Here is a 17,240-nt window from a genome sequence, read left to right on the forward strand (position 1 = left end):
GACTGCCGCTTGGCTGTATTCATCTGGCTCAGCAACGGTGGTGCCAGCGTGGTGATTGCCGTCAATCAACGAATCTTTATATTTCCAGCCTTATCACGACAGCAACGCTAATTCCTGACAGCTGATGCCCGTAGTGAGGGATCTCTCTGTTCGTCCCTAACTGTGTGACGTCCGATATCGACCGTGAAGGAACGAATCCACAGGGCGGAACAAAGTTCTACCGCTGTGAATCGTGTTTGCTTACATGAAAATGCGGCAGACGCGGCGTCAGCGGCAGGTGGATGCAGTGAGGAAGCCAATGGTCTGTACTGTCGTTGTCCTTTGGTGGACAAGAATCAAGAACGAGATACGCCAATTTGTTTGTGCATCAGACGGGGTTGAGCACCTCTTGGTGACTGGCGCACTGAAACAGAAGCCAAAAAGCGTGTCCCAGGGCTTGATCAGTAGAGGAAACTCTTCGTTTTAGACATCCAGACTGCCATCGCAGGTTTTCTTGACACGATGGAAAGTTGCCTAGAAGAAAATTGCATTAACTAGAGGACCGATGGTGCATGGCTTGTTCATTTCCGACTTTGCCCCAAGCCGAACCTCTTGCGCATGGAGAAACAATTTCTAGTTGAAACGAGAATGCGGTGTCCCACAACAAAGCTGCAACATCACGTTACAGTTCTGAAACCCAATGGTGGTGGGGGAGCACTACAGTCAGAAAGGAGAAAAAGTGGACCACACTCAACACGCAGTCCCTGAAATGCGAAGAGCATGTGCGCAACCGTTGAACATGAAAGGGGCAAACCCAGATACTGACTTCCAGCCAGCCCCCCTCAGTTCCATCCCAGTTCGGTTGCCGTTCCTCTACCAAACAAGTCGGAACGAATACGAACTAAAACAGAATCGACAGTACCCTGTGATGGCAACCTGCTAGTGGGCGGCAGCACCTGCAGGTTGCTGCTGTTCTGGAGGTATGACCTTGGCCAGTTTCGTGTTGATCTGGCTCCTCGCGCTACTTAGGTAGGATTCAACGTTCTGCGCTTCCGTCTGCACGTCTCGAAGTTTCTTGTTAATATCAGCAATAGAGAGTGCCTTTCCCGATACGTCGATCGTGACGGCGGCAGAAATAGAAGGTACTTTCTTTTCGTCGCGCGGGATGCCGTCCATGTGACCACGAATCGTGTCCAAGAGGTTCGTGGCCTTCCTCAGATGCTTGATCGCCCGGATCTGCACGTGTTCAACAGAAAGGCGAAAGGTAGAGTGGCCACCATATTCGGAGTGGAACTCAGCGAGTACCAAGGACCAGACGGACGCAAGTCTACCACCTCGAACTGGGACACTTCCAGCGACGCAAGGACGAGACACAGTTACGGCGTCACCAGCGTGAAAACACAGTGGCTTTTAGTGAGGGAGTACTTGTGAAAACACAGTGGCTTTTCGTGAAGGAGTACTTGTGAAACACAGGGAAGCAGCAGTCCCGCATGTTCTGGGAAAGCATGGGCCCCAGAGCCTTGATCCATCTACTGCAGTGCGTGCACACGCGCGGTGGTCTGGGTCCACGCGTTCACGGTTGGTATTTTCTAGCCATTCGTGTTGGAAACGAGACAGCCCTCTCCGAAGGACAGAGAAAAAAACAGAGAATGTCCACTGCGGTTTACGTTCTGGAACTTCGCTCGGCACTGTTGCTCTGCAGTGCTTTCCAGAGAGCCACGACTGCAGCCGTCCCTTAAGATTAAGAAAACACAACATGTGATTCACTTACGCTCTGTTTCCACGCTAGATGCAAGAGCAGCGGGAAGTGAACTGCCGGATTGATCACCCCATGTAACAGGGCCTCCTTGTCCGCAGGAGACAATTTGTCCATAAATTTCTCCTCGTCGTGGTCTTCCTCCGGCTTGTGTGGAGGCGCTTGGGCCACAGGCGTCGTTATAGCCACAGGAAGTACCGGTTGTACAGCCGGTTCCTCATGGCTCTCGTGGTGCTTCGCTGCATGCTTGTGGTGTTCGCCATGTCCACCCTTTTTGTGCCCCTTTTTTTTCTCTTCGTCTTCATCTTCTTCGTCGTCTTCAGGCTCCGACTGGAGCAACGAGAAAACCATGTTTGTTCTTGGTCGCACGGCGCGAGTTAGAGCAGCTGTGCGCTCCAAACCCGTTACCCTATTTAGAGGGTCCGAGTTACGCATAGACCCCCATGCGTGAACGATGCTTGGGAATAGTAGGATGGTGAGGGCTAGAGAAATGCTCAGCAAGTTCATCGTGGCTGCAAGGTGTATTTCCATGGAAGACACCGGATGTAGCTGGGCCCCGAGAACAACGGTGGCAGATCCAAGCCGCTGTGGATCGGTCGAAAAGGATCATCGAATCTCGAATCGTTTCATGCTGCCCGACCCAGTCCCACCGTTAGAAATCAGGGAAACATTATAACTCCTCACCACAAGTTCACATTTGCCTTGTCAATTATTGAGCCAGCTCGGCGGCGCGCCCCAGGTAACTCCGACCTCGTTCACTAGACAAAAATAGGGACCGAAAGGAACTGTGGTCCTATAAGGACAAAAGCAGTGGTATTTGTACCTTTACTCCAATCGAACTGTGGCAGAAAACGGGCCTCCTTTGACTGTTCAGGAGCACTTTTTGCTTCGGTTACACCTTGGGAACACTCACGACGAGAGAAACTCTCAAGCTCAAATGTAGAAACGTTCCGCGTCACGTCAAGACACGGAGACGCAGCATGTTTCGGCCTAGCGCCGCTAGGACTCGCCAGTTCCGCAGTGACTCGCGTTTGTTAAAGCCAGCAATTATATTTGAGGGCCACAAAAAAACATGCAAATTCATCACCGCAGTTCGGGGGAAAACGGAATATTCCCCTGTCATGTCATGTCACTCCGCTAGCCCGCGTGGCGTCGACGGTCCCCACGGCCGCTCGCTTGCTCCAACCACGGCGGCCCTGCTAGATCCGAGAGAAACGTCAGCGCAGCTGTTGCCAGGACAGAGCGCTCGATTGTGGCTGTTCACACAGAAACAGACGCTCGGCCCCAGCTTTTTGTGGACAGGTGGCAAAAAGGTTGCCAGCAAATGTGTACCTGCAGATTTTCGTTACGTCTCATGCTCGGACGACTCATGTGGCACTACGAATTGGCTGTACACTGTGACGCGCGCCCGGAAGACAAGCGCCGCCCTTGCGAAGAAGTGTTTCCGCGTTAAGAAGGGAGAGAACCCTTGCAGATGATGTTGCCACCGCCTGCGTACTAAAGTTGTGTCGCACACCAAAGTAAGCTGCAGTGTGCGGCAGCTGGTCTCCGACACAGACACGAACCTGCTGTCCAAATACAGCGGTTTTTCGTGCGGGAAAATCAACGCAAATGAAAGGCTGCCGCAAACTTCCGCCTCTCGAGTCTCTTGTACAGACGTGTTTCGCCAAATAAACATGCCCCAAACCACCGCGCACGACATCCTGGTTGCCTACTGGAATCCGATCTGTGGATCTGCGGAGTTCTGTAACATGGAGGAGCAATAACCAGTGGGTACTGGGCGGCTTCGCGGAGGCCAGAATTGGGTCAGAATTTAGACCTCTGCTAAATTATAAAAATCCAGTTTCGTAGAAAAGCGTTTAAGCAGTCCCGGTGACCGTGTGTCAGGAATCCTGTAGGAGGCGACCGCGAGCTAATGGCCGGCACGACGTGGTTACAACTGGAGAGAAGCATCATAACTACTTGTAAATAGAGGATTTGCTCGAATACAGGTATACTTGTGACTAGTTCCCTAGAGGGGTTTTGTGTGGCCTCTCCGCTGACACTGTTGGAGTGTGCGTCTATCAACTACTCTCTTCCAGACGAGAAAACGCCCAGTTGCTCAACGGGATGTGGTAGATGCTGGCAACAATGATGACTATTGCTGACAAAAGATATAAAATACCGCAACTGCCCGGCTTTCTAGCTTCCGCAACACGTCGACAGCTGCTGATACACTTCATATGCGCTTGTTGATTTGCTGCAAAAGCATTCGGGAAGGTGGACAGCCTGTGCATCCGAGTTCGCAATCTCATCAGAGCAGCGGGTGGTAAACGGCCGCTCCCTGATGCGGACCTAAAAGAAATCTGTGTGGCTTCGTGTACGTGAACTTGCCCCGCTGATGCATCTGTGAGGCGCGACGATCTGCGCGGAGGTTCTTCTCAGCAGTAGACTTCGCCGCATTCCAGTTGACCAGGTTCTCTTGTTAAGATATTGGAATCGATCCACAAGAACGAGATGCCAAGCGGGGATCTGCGACTGCGACACTGTGTGAACAGAGAGGCGGCCTCGTCTTATGTAATTACAGAGGGGCTGATGTAATAGTTGTATGTTTCTTTGTCACATATTGCACGTGCACATGACGGAGTTCCTGAGGCCCTCGATTGTACTTCCTTGGCATGTGGTTCCGCTTGTTCCGTGTAGCGAAAGCCATAGGGCCTTCCATTCAGGCCCCATCCTAGACGGGAGACCCAAGATAACGTACCCATCGGACATCGAAAGAATCACCATTGTTACCAATTAGAAGCTGATCCGCTGAGACTGGGGTAGTTGGTCCACATGAAGCAGAACGAACACACAACTAGATGTCTTCACTGCAGCAGGAAGTGGAGCGCCGGGGCTTCGAGCGAACCCCGTCTGAGCACTTGGAGCTAGGTACAAAGTGCATATTTTTTTAGCCCTACACTTACCAAATAAGCTCGGCCATTGCCATCTGGGACCGGCGCAGTGCTACAGGCAGACGGCATCACGCTGAAACTTGGAACAAGGCCCGCGCTCAGAGGGAATAGCCCGCATGCACGCATCAACTGAACGACAAGACCGCCAGGGCACTCTACGATAGCGGCACGGAGTGAATTCACGGTTTGTGACACAAAATAAAAAATATTCTTCAAGCTCCTTCCTCTCCATTCCTGCATCGTCCTTTTGACAGATGCAAAAGCTGGGCGAACTGTCCATATGACACAAAAACTTCGCAAGTGGGGAGGAATATTGTCGTGGGCCTCTTTCCCTCTACGCATGCGTGGAAGCAGTCGCTTCCTATTGAGCAAGAGAAACCCACGGAGTTTCGACGAATCGGAATAAGTGAGAAGCTTCTTCTCTTGTTATTCTTTTTCGATACCAAGTCCTCGCTTTGGATCGAAGACTAATGCTGTTTTTTGCTCCTGGTGAGGGAGCCTTCCTCACCAGCAGCGCATCAGTGACGGAGTGATACTGAGAACGGGATCCCCGTTGGGGGACGCTGTTGGTTCTTACGGTATTTCCCCAGAAAACCTGCTTCGTTCTCTTCAGTTCAAGGCGGGAAGTTGCACAAAGACAAAACCGGCCAGGTGTCGAGACACCGTAGTAAACGAACGTGCACAAGTGGCTCCTCCGTAGCAGTTGCGGTGTTGCCACGCCACTCCACGACTGCCTGGTGGGCTGCACTTTTCCCTAAATTACCAGCTCACGGCGCTCAGCTGAGGGCGTCTCTGTTTGGCTTTTGGTGTTACCTCACGCGGCTCTTCTTCATCGGTCACCATGCTGCCGCTTCCAGGACAGACGAGTCTGTTGGCTAACACTGGGGAAGAGCGATTGAAGCGAACGTTGTATGTCGGAGGCTTGGCAGAAGAGGTCGAGGAGGAGGTCCTTCGCGCGGCGTTTTTACCCTTCGGCGACATTAAACAGCTCGAAATTCCAAAGGACAAAACAACAGGTCAGATCGGTTCAACGCCTTCCAGGACGGCAATCCCCCTGTCCGACACGGAAGCACAACTTGCGCGGAAAAATGCGTATCGTAGTGTTTTCACTTCTCGTGATCCAGCTGTATATTAGCGCTCGAATAACAAAATATCAGTGAAAAGCATACTGACGCTGAGTTACGTGGAGAACTGCGAAATTGACAACCCCTCCCAGAAACGGTTAATGGGCTCCCAGTTGTGCAGAGAAGCAGTCGCATGGTATTTAGGGGAATCCAGGATGACAGACACACAGTTACTCAGCTTCCTTGTTCCCAGTGCTTCAGGAGAATGCCCGCTGTTAACGAAAATGTTTCTGCGTGCTCGAGTGTGGATTATCGTCCATGGCCTTTGGAGATTTCAGTTTGATGACGACCTGTGCGTCGCAAGGTTCCGGTGTTTCTCATCAGAGAACAGTCGCCGAAAATGCATTGTGAGACGTCGGCTGGAAACAGGAACTCAAGTATTTTTGCGTGGTACCACAGGCCTGCATCGGGGCTTCGGGTTCATCGAGTTCGAGGAAGAAGACGATGCCAAGGAAGCGATGGAAAACATGGACAACGCTGAGCTGTACGGGCGTACCCTTCGGGTCAACTTATCTAGATCTGGAGGTTTCGCCCCTGGTTCTCGCAACAAAGCGAGTAAGTCATCACCAATTCACATCTGATTCGCAGGACACAGTCGGTGCGCCACATGACGCAGATACACGACCGCAGTGCCGTTTCGGATTTTTTCTCAGCGTTCAGGCCGCGCTAGCTAGGTCCCGGATTCTCTGCTTGTCAGAGAGAGGGGCGTTGCCCCAAGAGGGAAGCCCAGCCAGTTTTTCACGCACCGGATGCCGCAAGTCGCGCGTACAAAACAAGTGGCAAAGGCTGGTGGGGCAAACCTATGGGAATTTCCCAGCATAAAACGCACAGACGCCTACAACAGGCGCTCGTTTCTGTGTGTCTGTGTGTCTGTGCCGAAGTCTGGAGCGACGACTTTTTCTTTCGCCAGGAGATGAAGAAGAAAGGCATGGACATCAGTGAAGACATGGTAAGTTCCCTGATCCAAGTTGGGGCGTCCCTCCCGAAAGGTGCGCTCGCACCGTAGTGAAGTTTTTGTCTCCGTCGCACTCGACCAAGGCCCTCTTCGTGGCGTTGCGTAATTGGCCGTCATTGAGCGGGCGCCTCAACGAGTAGTTCTGTCGTTACGTCTACACGTACGGTTTTCGCAGGGCTTGGTGTGCGCACGCGTGTTTTTGTAACGGGGGGGGTCCATTCAGTGGTCCGGGTCTGAACGCGCCTGCTGGTGCCCGTCACTCATAGGCTTGATGCTATGCTGACAGCTGAGAAGTCTGTGTTCTCTCCATAGCTCAGAAGTTCAGAGGTTCGCATCGGGGGACACGGGCTGAGATTCTTCGATGCTCGGTCACACTGTTACGTGCGTTTTCTTTCAGGGCGACGCACCCGAGGCGTCTGCTCCAGAGAAACAGTGAGAGCGCAGCCCACTTTTTCGCCAGTTTATCATGACTGAAAGAAACAAAGAGACTTCACTTTCTCGGCTATACTGTGCGGTTTCTTCTGGCGATGCGGGGAAAGGGAACGGAAATCAGATCGCCTTTCCTCTCCTGGAACTCCCACCCCCGCATCCGGTTCTGTTTTGCTACGAGAGGCGCCTCATGATTGGTTTGGGAACGGTGCGTTTGACAAGCGTTTCGCCGAGGTTGGCGCATCCATGCAGACCAGTTGTGAAAACCCTTCTTGCTTCGCTCGGTCTGCGCTGTGGTCGGCAATACACTTTTCCAGCGTGAATGGTATAAAGATCCGTTTAACGCTTCCCGGACTCTCATGCTCAGCAGAATCCGTCGTCTTTCTTCATGCAGGTATTGTGAGGAAAACACAATGTTGAGGGTGAACCGACTGAAGAAGGTAGAACTGTGCACACATCCGTTTCTGTATAAAAACGTTACCTTGAACAAAACGCCCTTACGTGGCCACGTCCACCCCTTTCGGGGACGTGACGCCGAAGCCACACCGACAAGCAACGTTTGCCTTCTGCAAAAAAGGACGCAGAGGAAACGCGAGGAAATCCGCCTCCTGAGCACAACCCCTCGTAGACTCTTTGGTCGAGACACAGCCGGATGCAAACGACCGTTCACGCTTCCTTGTCTCCAGTTCCTGTCGCCTCCGTCTTCGCGGGAAGCCAGCCTGAGCCGTCTCTGCGAGAAACCGCACACCGGGGCAGACCGACAGCGGCGCGCGATGGAGCTGCAGGCCGACTTCGGAGAGACACACTCCATTCAAAAGACGATTCCCGCAGATGACGCTGTAAACGTGAAGCGCTCACTCAACCCCGCAAAAAGCTCCTCGTGTTTGCGTCCACTCAACACCCGCGGTAACATATATCCATATATATATATATATATGTAGGTATATATGTATATATATATATATATATATGTAGGTCTATATATATATATATATATATATATGTACATATATATATATATATAGAGAGAGAGAGAGTAAGGCTCTCGTATCCCGAAAAAGCCTTCAGAAAGGTCCTATCCACTAATATGTTTCTTCGTGTGACACTTTGCCGGACCACGGCCATTAGCGTTCCAGGGTTGCGCTCGATTTGCCAATACAGAATGTCAACAAATTCTTCGCTGCTCTCACTCAGCATGGTATTTTAAATTCTTATTCGTGTCGAGGAATTGGTTTAAAACTAGAAAGAAAGCAACTGCGTTTGCCTGTTTTTTGCTACATTTTCAAGAAAGTAAAAGCCCAAAAGTACGTTCGCTCGACACTTGAGCTCGCGGAGATGGAGTGTGAACTTGGCGGCGGAGGGATACGGTTAACTGCAACTCTCGGTCTTTCTTTCGACTGCCCTTACAAGTCAGAGATGTACTTGTTGTAGTACTTTCGCTGACGACGGTTGATGCGGCTGAGCCCGAGGGCTTCGCGTTCGCGCGCGACTTCCTCCCAGCGCGCCTTCATCACCTGCGCGTATTGAGAAAAACCAAAATGTCCATGTGCGGCACAAGAGAGGCCAGAAAGACGAGAACCACACCAGCATGACTCCCGCGTGCGCTACGTGTCAGATACTCGACAACTGCGGAGGTGAGCTCCACCCCCCCTCCCCCCCCTCCCCCCCCAAAAGAAAAGCGAAGCCATGGCGAGACGGGACAGGGGGTTTAGGCGGGAAGATCCGGAGCGCAGCGTCGGGGCTGCTGGGATGTCGAACTGTGACGCTGAACTGTCTCATTCAAACTTCGCACGGCAGCAGGAAAGAGAAACGCGACGCGGGGCTGTTCGTCCACCCCCGGTCGGGTCCTGGTTCGCGTCTCACCTCCGGTTTCTCATACTTGGCGATGCACTTATGCACGGCGGCTGCATAGGATCGGCAGGCGATGAAAGTGAACGTGCGTTCACACATGCAGTCATAGTAGTCGTCGAGCTCGGGCCTGAAAAGCAAGCAGCGCACTGCTCCGTCAAACCGTCGCCCTATCCCGGGAAGGATTCTACATATGCCTCAAAGTTCGTGTGGGCCAGCGCAAGCACCAGACGAAAACGACGAGAGCGCGAGAGGTCACCACCTGGCAGGGACACAAAGGAGTCTGTGCAGAGGCAGTGTATTTTGCGGCCGATGGCTTTTTCGGTTGGTCGCCTCGAAATTCACTGCCTGCCTATTTCCTTGTCTAGCTGCGGAACAAATGTCCTTTCCAAGGGCGAAGACCTCCCTTTTCTGGCGACCGTGCACCGTAGGCAGAGAGGCGTTTTTTCCTACGCATGTCTTGAGCCTTTGTTTCTCATTAAGAGTGGAAATTATGACTGCGAGATGTACCTGCATTTGTCTCTGATTTCTTTCCCAATCTGGGCGCGAATGGCGTCGTTTTCCTTCTTCTCGTAATGCGTCGCTTGCTTGGCTTCGAAGTACTCTACGCGGCGACGAGTTCGCTGGTGAATCTCATCAGGATGCAGCACTGTGCCGGGAATCCGCGAACCTTTTGAGCTCTGCGAAGACGAAGCTGAGGAGGGATCCGCGCCTGAATTTCGAGCCTCGCAAGGGGAGTGCCCGGGCTCTTCAGGAGACCCTCCAGTGGAGCCTCGCATCTCGAGACTTGGGCGCGAAGTCTTCCTGCGGAGGCGTCGTTTGTCTTGAAAAGAAAGAAAAGAAAGACACTTGGCCGTCGTGGAACAAGCGGTCGCCGCGAATGTGATTCAATTACAACGGGAGACGGGACCGACACGTGTGGAATTTTGTGGAACCTTGACTAAGAGGACAAAGAACATCACTCCTCATCAGCAGAAAGGGAGGCCTCTGAAACAACACATTCATGTTTGAATACAGGCATGCCCAGAATAGGTTGTGTCTCTAATATACAAAAAGATATACACATACAGAGACCGGTTTGTCACGTGGACATGTGAGCGTGCGGCGGCAGAAGTCGAACAAAAAGACAAGTGGTTCTCCTCCAGTCAAAGAAGCCGCTGACATCTCACCTAATGACTTGCCAAGTTCTCTGTAGTTCGCTGAACACTCAACGTGATCAAGCGCGTTCACAGCTGCGAAAGCGTACCCAACTCGCGCCTGGCAGATTGATGCACAACAAACCGTAGAAACTCACACAAGCAGATTGTGCATGCACACACGCCGACTTCGCGAGAAGTGATTTCGGACGAGGAACGCGCCGAGCCGTCGATTTTTGAAGCCAGTGCACGTCTCTTCTCGTCACCGACGGTCACGATGTGTCTCTCTGTGGGTAAAAATATCGGTTTTGCAGCGTTTTCGTTATGCGGGTGAATTGCGCCCAATTGCCTCAGCGTTCCCGTTCGCTGCTGGTGTGTTTGCTGTGGCTCCGGGCTCCTACCCATTTCTTACTTGTTTCCTTTCCCCGTGGGACCATTTCCGTCGTTACGATCCAGTAGCGATTCGTTTCCATAGCGGATAGACAGCAGGCAGATGTTTCCACACTCCACGCCTGATTAGTTTTTCGCCTCTTGGTGTGACTTGCTCGGGGACTGTCCACAAGCGAGAGGTGACTCGAGCTCGACTGATTACCGGTCATCTCTCCCGTCTTTTCGCTATTCTGCTGGATCCGCATCAAAAGGGAAGACCTCCACAAAAATGAGTTCCCTCTCCGCAAGCATCACCAGGGAGATTCTCGGCTCTCTGGTGGCCAACCGCGCTCGCTGCGCCGGCCTGCCAAAACCCCCATCCGGGCTGAACAGTCACTGGATTGTACAGCAGAGAAGATCGGCTCTCGGGTCTTTTCGAAGGAGGTTTTCCGGCGGTTCACACCGTCGTTCTATCGCAGATCAAAAGGCAGCGTCCGAAACGCATTGTATACCCTGCGTTCTGACCGGCGGTCAAGCGGGGTCCGAGCCCCTCGTTTCCCGCCGATTTTTCCTCGGGAATTTGGCAGCTTCTTACTCCGGAACGAACTTGGTTTGCCGGGGTGGTACCACTCTTCTCTTTTTGGGAGCGCCAGCGCGGTATAATGGGACTGTCACCGCTGCCTCGCAGTCAACAGACGCAGGTACGGGAAAAGTACCGCGAATAACTTCAGGAAATTTACTCCCGCTCGTTGCGGACCTAAGATGCTGAATATATGACTCCAGTTATGAGATGCAGACAACCAAGCTTTTTGATTGCTGTAAACCACTTCCGGAACCCAGACTGTTACCTTTTCATAAGCTGTAGATGTCGTTTCAGCGAACGGGTGACTATCCGTCTGGAGCAAGTCACTGGCCGTGGGGGACCTGGGCTTATATATTGTCTGTGTCCCGTCACACAGTGACAGGTGTTCATTTAAGTTTGTGGCTGCGACTCGTGTTTGCTAGCTTTTCCGAGCTTTTGAAAGAATCCGTAGGGGTGGCTTTTGGTAGATACCAGCGTAGCAATCACAGAGTAGGAGGAGTCCGTTCCCCGGCACCGCTTCCTGAGGGTCATTGTTGCTGGAACCTCATACGGAGTTCGGTTGTACGCTGTTGCTCCGTTCTTGCCGACCTCGATTTCTGGGTCAATTTCTTCCATGGCGTTTCGTTACTCGAACTTCTCTTCTGTGTCGTTGTTCGCGCTTGTGATGTCTCACCTCAGCCGACCGCCCAGCCAACACGGACGAGGAAGAGGTAAGTTCCGCATGCGCTTGGAAGGAAGGAGTTTTTACGTAGCGGCAGTCGTTTTCATCTCGCCTGTCGGCCTCCGGTGTGCATGCCGCGCGATCATTTCCCTGCGTGTGTGCTGTCCGTTTTTTAGGACTTGAGGAAAAAGTTAGACGACCTCGTCAAGTCCACCGCCGTCGTACTGTTCATGAAAGGCTCTCCAAAAGCACCCATGTGTGGTTTTTCCGCGAGGGCAGTTGGGATATTGAACTCCTTAGACGTCGATGAGTATACGTTCGTGAACATTCTACAGTACCCTGATGTACGTGCACTGGCGAAAAAACACTTCAACTGGCCCACCTACCCTTTGTTAGTCGTGGGCGGGGAAGTCGTGGGCGGGGTGGATATTATGGATGACCTTAACAAAACAGGCGAACTGGGAGAACTCATCAAGAAAGCACTCAAGGAGTCCGAAGGTGCGGCGGCCGGTGGCCCAGAAGGAGATCGATCGAAAGCCTGAGCACCCGCTTTCTCGTCTTCTAACTCAATAAACGTTGCCTGACGGCGATCCCCAGGTGAACCCAAGCGCGGCCGAGGACTCATCCTTCCGGATATTGGCGACGAATTCCCTTTTCGAGTAGCCTCTCCTAGTCGTAATAGGACTCCACCGAATACCCCTTTGTGCGTTGAAGGGTTGCGCCGGGATAACGCCCGCGAGGGGGGTCAAACTTTCTGCCCGTGAGGAAGTTCTCGGTCGAGGGGAACCGCACAAATAGAATTTCGTTTTTTCCTACATCTTCGCTGATCTTGGTCGCTGTCGCCCCGTCTGCGTTTTCGGGACTTCTCTTGTTCGAACCGAAACTGGCGTGCAGCCCTATTGTCTAGGTTTTTTCGCAAGTTCTTAATGGAAAAGTGCCTGGTACAACGCTTTTTTGACAGTGTAAGAATAGCAGTCCAGTGCATGTTTACTGAAACGATCGGGCAGTTGAGCGTGTGGCAGCGGCTGTCTCGCGTGTACATACAGGACAACTGTGTGAGATTCAGTACGCGTTCAAGGACGGCGCTGCTGATGAAGGACGGGGGCCCCGGTAGGAAGGATAGATTCTTGTTGAAATATGGTCTTGTTAGCCAGGAACGGTGCATTTTCTCGACTCTGAATACATGAACGCTCTAGCTGGCGAGGGGCCACTTAGGGCCCGAACCGTCCGTTGCACACGCAGAAACGCAGAACTGCTGCGCGTGTACGGAGGCACTGCCTCAGGGAGGAACGACAGGAAATAAAGCTTTGCGACGCCAGGCCAGAAGGCTACTGACACAGATTCCCGGGAAAACAAGCACGATGCGGTGCGTGATGCACGCATAACAAATGCTTGCGCCTGAAAAAACCTGGTCGTCTGACTGTGGCTGAGACTCGACGCATTCGTGGGTATACGGTGAACATCATTAAGTTACAGAAAGGACTTACACTTGCTTCTGTCTGACTGATGCTAGCACAGGACGGATTTTTTACTACGGCACCACGGGTGTACATTTGCGGCCTTCATGCGTCGATGAAAACCACTCTGATTCCGCCCGTCTCCAGCAAGAGCACATCTAGAATTGCACCGCATTCCCTTTGTCAGATTTCTCCCAAATGCCGAGCACACTGACCCTCAAATTTTTCCTATAACGTACCTCGATCGAAGTTAGGCCAGAAGGGTTGCGGGTTACGAACAATCTACTGCAGTGAAACAGCAACGGCTGCGACGCAGATCGAGACATCTTGTTGCTCAGCACGACACGCAGCCTTCCTTGTGGCTGCATTTCATATGTAGTTGTTTGCGGAAAAACGTAGTGCCACTCACACGATTTAGGCTGTTCGCAAGACATTTTTGCTTTGCCGTCGACCGCTGGAAGACCGCATCCTCGAGCAGCTCAGAGCACGGGCCCTGTACTGAGGGTCGGTTACGGGTCCGCGGTGCTACGAACACTTGCTCCCGACAACTTCTGAGAGTATTTCCTGTGGCCGGGCATTACCAGCTTTGTTGCTTAACAAGGTGTGTTGTAAAAAAAGTATCAGTGTGCAGGCCGCCTGTCCATAACTGTGTACACGGCGCTCTGCGGGATTTCCTTGGTCTGCATGTAAATGCCGCTACACACACAGATGTCCCCGCCTACCCCCATTTGCAGTTTTCCACGGAAGACTCCAGCAAGGAGGCAAATTCCTGAGTACACAGAATCATAGAATTCTTCATTTACATGTAAATGTAATGAAATCATAACTAATCCACCGGTAAAAATAGGTAGAGTAAATACCAACATAAGAGCAGTAAAGATGATAGACCAAATGTATAAGATATAGTTTTTAGCTCGTGCACAAGATACGCAAACAAGTAGGCCGTAGAAGGTCGCAAGTGTCGGGTGAAAGAAACGGAGCTGCCTGGTCTCCCTCCAGCGTGCTCGGACTCAGCAGGGTCACTTTTCGGTGACAGGCGAGGACTCCGGCGCACCCCATCCTTCTCTTGCATGTCTTTTTTAACTTTTAACTCAGTCTTCTAAACCTTTTTCATGTATATAATACCCCTCTGTACTCCGGGCCAAGCCCGACCTCGTGTGTGTCCATGAGGTGGGCGGCTCTCGCAGTTCTGCCGTCGCAGTCTGGAGCAAGGAAGCTGTGTTGCCACTTTTGGACATGGGCACTGTTTCTTCCTGAAAGACACGTGAACGAAAGACAGAGAACAGGAAGTCAGGAATACGTCGCTGGTCTACGTTCGACATCAATCTCGCGCATGCTTGGTTTGTTGCTGCCTCTGTGGCGAACGCTGTTTTCCACAACGACGCCTGGAGCGGAAACTTTTCTACGCGCGTGATTCTCCGCCTTTCTCAGACCTCCCGTTGCAGTGTCGACGTCAGCTGCGTGGTTGTGTGGTACTCGGGAACCCTTTAAGACCTCTTACATCTTGAGAGCAGCCTTTTATCGGGGAAATTGAATGCATCAGTGGCACTGAGCTCCCCCGGGAAAATCGTCTTGGTGTTCCTAGGAGTTCCCTCGCATGCTGTTTTCGTCCGGACAAGAAAGCCATCGCATCAGTTTCGTGTTCATTTTTCTCCGTTTCCACCAAAAATGTCTTCTTTGCTATAGTTACCACGTTCCCAGAGCTGCAAATCGTTCCGTCACGTTTCGTGGGCTTTCCCCCGTACTCGCTCCTGCGGCGACTCTCCTCGCTCCGGTCTCTCCTTCCCCAAGTGAATGGCAAAATCGAGCTTCCAATACGGGTTCTCTGCTCCCGTCTTCTGCGATGATGGCAGCGCCTAATTCCTTTGCGTTTTCTGACCAGCAGCGATTTGCTTGGCAGGCCAACCAGGCGCCTCCCGCTGCCCACCCTTCTTCCGCCGCGACGGCTTTTCCGCAGAATGCGTTTAGTCAGTCCCAGCAGCTGCGACCTCGCCACACTCCTAACTCTTCCGCCGGAATTCCGCCCCAGGGCGTGCCGGTGGAAGGCGCGGGAACGCAGCCCGTCGGGGCGCTCTCCCGAGGTGAGGGGATGGTTGGTGCTCCGGCAGTCTGGAGTTCACCCTTTGGGGCAGTTCCTCGAGCGGACTCTGGGACAGAAGCGCTTTCGGCCACTCAGAATGCAGGCCGAATTCAGCCACTCGGCCAGGTGGGGAGACAGGATGAAGGGATCGGTTCGGTCCCAGAAGGGAGTACGGACGTGCAGAAAGCGATGATGCAGATGATGTTCAACACGGTTGCAGACAACTTGTCGACGCAGGCTGCTTCTCAGGTGTCGCAGCTTCAAAAGTGGTTTCCCTCCGCGATCGCGGTTCTGCGCCCCTATTTCAGTGTCAGTCAGACCCAAGTCCGGCAACGCCTTGTCCAGCTGCTCTTCCCGTTTCTCTCGCTCTGGCGGTCTGCCCCGGCCGAGGGGCGAGCGCTGTCGACCAAAGATATCGACGGCGAGAGTTCCCAGGCCGCCCTAAGCGCGCTCCCTCGAGACCTGTACACGCCTCTCATGGCTTTAGTGACGTACGTTCTCCTCTACGCCTTGACAAGAGGCGCAGCGAACGATTTCCGACCCGAGCTGCTAGGCAGCACGGCCTCCGTCGCCTTGCTTCTCCTCGTCGCGGAAGTTGTGGTGGCGAAAGTCGCCTTCTACGTCACGGGAGCAGGCGTCTCTACACTCGACCTTTTCTCCTTCTGCGGGTACAAATATGTGCACCTGGCACTCCTCATTGCGTTTCGGCTCTTCCTCAACGTGCTAGCAAGCGTGGAAGTCTCTCCCGCGGCGCATTCCAACGCAACCGGCGCCGTCGGACCCGCAGGCCTCGTTGACGGGACAGCAGAGCTCCCCGAAGGCGACGCTGCGGGGATACCCTCTGGTACCCCAGATTCACTCGCGTCTTCCGGCGGCGAATCTGGGGACGGTCGGGGAAGAGGCCCTGGACTGCTAGACGGCGGCGGGCTTTGGGGGATTTTCACGGCTGTTTACGTCTACCTGTTTGCGTGTGCCGCGGCGGAACTTTTCGTGCTCTTGCGGGGAGCGACGACGCGCTGCTTCCAGGAAAGCGAGGCAGCCGGTGGATGGCAAGTCAGCCGCGACTCGAGTCGCCAGGCGGGACCAAAGTCTGTCATTTTCGCTCTGGCCCTGCTTCAGTTGCCCCTATGCTGGCTGCTGACGCCGTCCTTTTCTGTCGTGAAACAACCGTAACTCTCTAGGCGCGACAGGACCGTTTTTCGCCCTCCCTTTTTTCTAAGCAGTCTAGCCAGGTGAATGTTCACCGCACGAGACGGACGGTCTTGGAAAGCCGCGTTCTGCCGCCAGGGGCGAAGACATGCCAACGTGCGGAGTGTGTCTTTGCTTTAAAAAAGACCAACAGCCAAAGTACGGAAAAGAAGCTGGTCTTTGTTTTAACCACTGGACTAGGCAAAGAAGCGCTTCTACGGTCCGCACGGTCGGTTTCGACACGGTAGACTGCTCTGGCCGCGTCTACAGTCCACGCATTTGTCCTTTGATCGCTCCAGTTGTGCTCAGACGTATAGCTGGTAAGGCTGCAGCGAACTTGGTTGTATCTCCTTCCTGGAGGCATTTTCAGTATCCTAGGTTCGCTAGTGTCTGTGGTTATTCGATTTGGGTTGTACCAGTGTTAACACAAATAAGACCGTCGAACACATAAAAAACGGTATGCTCCTGAATGTACGAGTACACGCTGTAAACGGGGACTCTCTAGCTCCTTGAAAGGTTCTCGTGCCAAGCCGGACGTCTTCAGGTCGTATGTGGAGGCACCCATCTGTTTTTGGGGGTCTAAGCCCAAACAGAGACACCTGCCGCTACAAACGCTGATGTCGGTCTCACCAGGGAAGCCGTAACTTTGCGCAGGGCGAGACTAATCGAACCCAGGACAGCTTAAGACTGGAAAAAAGGCCGAAACACAAGCTGAGAAGCTGGCAATCAACTCGTCCCG

General features: G+C 53.0%; 5 protein-coding genes across 5 annotated transcripts; 3 read left to right on the forward strand and 2 right to left on the reverse strand.

Annotated features, from left to right (window-relative positions):
• Nucleotides 1-918: 918 nt before the first annotated feature.
• Nucleotides 919-2,086, reverse strand: NCLIV_037590 (conserved hypothetical protein; the record flags this gene model as incomplete). The annotated part of the gene is made up of 2 exons (XM_003883960.1): nucleotides 919-1,215; nucleotides 1,751-2,086. The coding sequence occupies 2 exons, from the start codon at nucleotides 2,084-2,086 to the stop codon at nucleotides 919-921; spliced, it is 633 nt and encodes a 210-aa protein (XP_003884009.1).
• A 3,426-nt stretch (nucleotides 2,087-5,512) lies between these two features.
• Nucleotides 5,513-7,186, forward strand: NCLIV_037600 (putative peptidyl-prolyl cis-trans isomerase E; the record flags this gene model as incomplete). Its single annotated transcript, XM_003883961.1, has 4 exons — nucleotides 5,513-5,687; nucleotides 6,195-6,350; nucleotides 6,677-6,744; nucleotides 7,148-7,186. The coding sequence occupies 4 exons, from the start codon at nucleotides 5,513-5,515 to the stop codon at nucleotides 7,184-7,186; spliced, it is 438 nt and encodes a 145-aa protein (XP_003884010.1).
• Nucleotides 7,187-7,845: 659 nt separating this feature from the next.
• On the reverse strand, nucleotides 7,846-9,806 carry NCLIV_037610 (putative CHCH domain-containing protein; the record flags this gene model as incomplete). The annotated part of the gene is made up of 4 exons (XM_003883962.1): nucleotides 7,846-7,909; nucleotides 8,587-8,693; nucleotides 9,043-9,157; nucleotides 9,538-9,806. The coding sequence occupies 4 exons, from the start codon at nucleotides 9,804-9,806 to the stop codon at nucleotides 7,846-7,848; spliced, it is 555 nt and encodes a 184-aa protein (XP_003884011.1).
• Nucleotides 9,807-12,006: 2,200 nt separating this feature from the next.
• Nucleotides 12,007-12,318, forward strand: NCLIV_037620 (Glutaredoxin, related; the record flags this gene model as incomplete). Its single annotated transcript, XM_003883963.1, has 1 exon — nucleotides 12,007-12,318. One exon carries the CDS (start codon nucleotides 12,007-12,009, stop codon nucleotides 12,316-12,318), a length of 312 nt encoding a protein of 103 aa, XP_003884012.1.
• A 2,758-nt stretch (nucleotides 12,319-15,076) lies between these two features.
• On the forward strand, nucleotides 15,077-16,486 carry NCLIV_037630 (Golgi coiled coil protein GCC185, related; the record flags this gene model as incomplete). The annotated part of the gene is made up of 1 exon (XM_003883964.1): nucleotides 15,077-16,486. The coding sequence occupies one exon, from the start codon at nucleotides 15,077-15,079 to the stop codon at nucleotides 16,484-16,486; it is 1,410 nt and encodes a 469-aa protein (XP_003884013.1).
• Nucleotides 16,487-17,240: the final 754 nt, after the last annotated feature.

Source organism: Neospora caninum, chromosome VIII, assembly GCF_000208865.1.
Source record: "Neospora caninum Liverpool complete genome, chromosome VIII".
NCBI classification, from domain to species: Eukaryota; Apicomplexa; class Conoidasida; order Eucoccidiorida; family Sarcocystidae; genus Neospora; species Neospora caninum.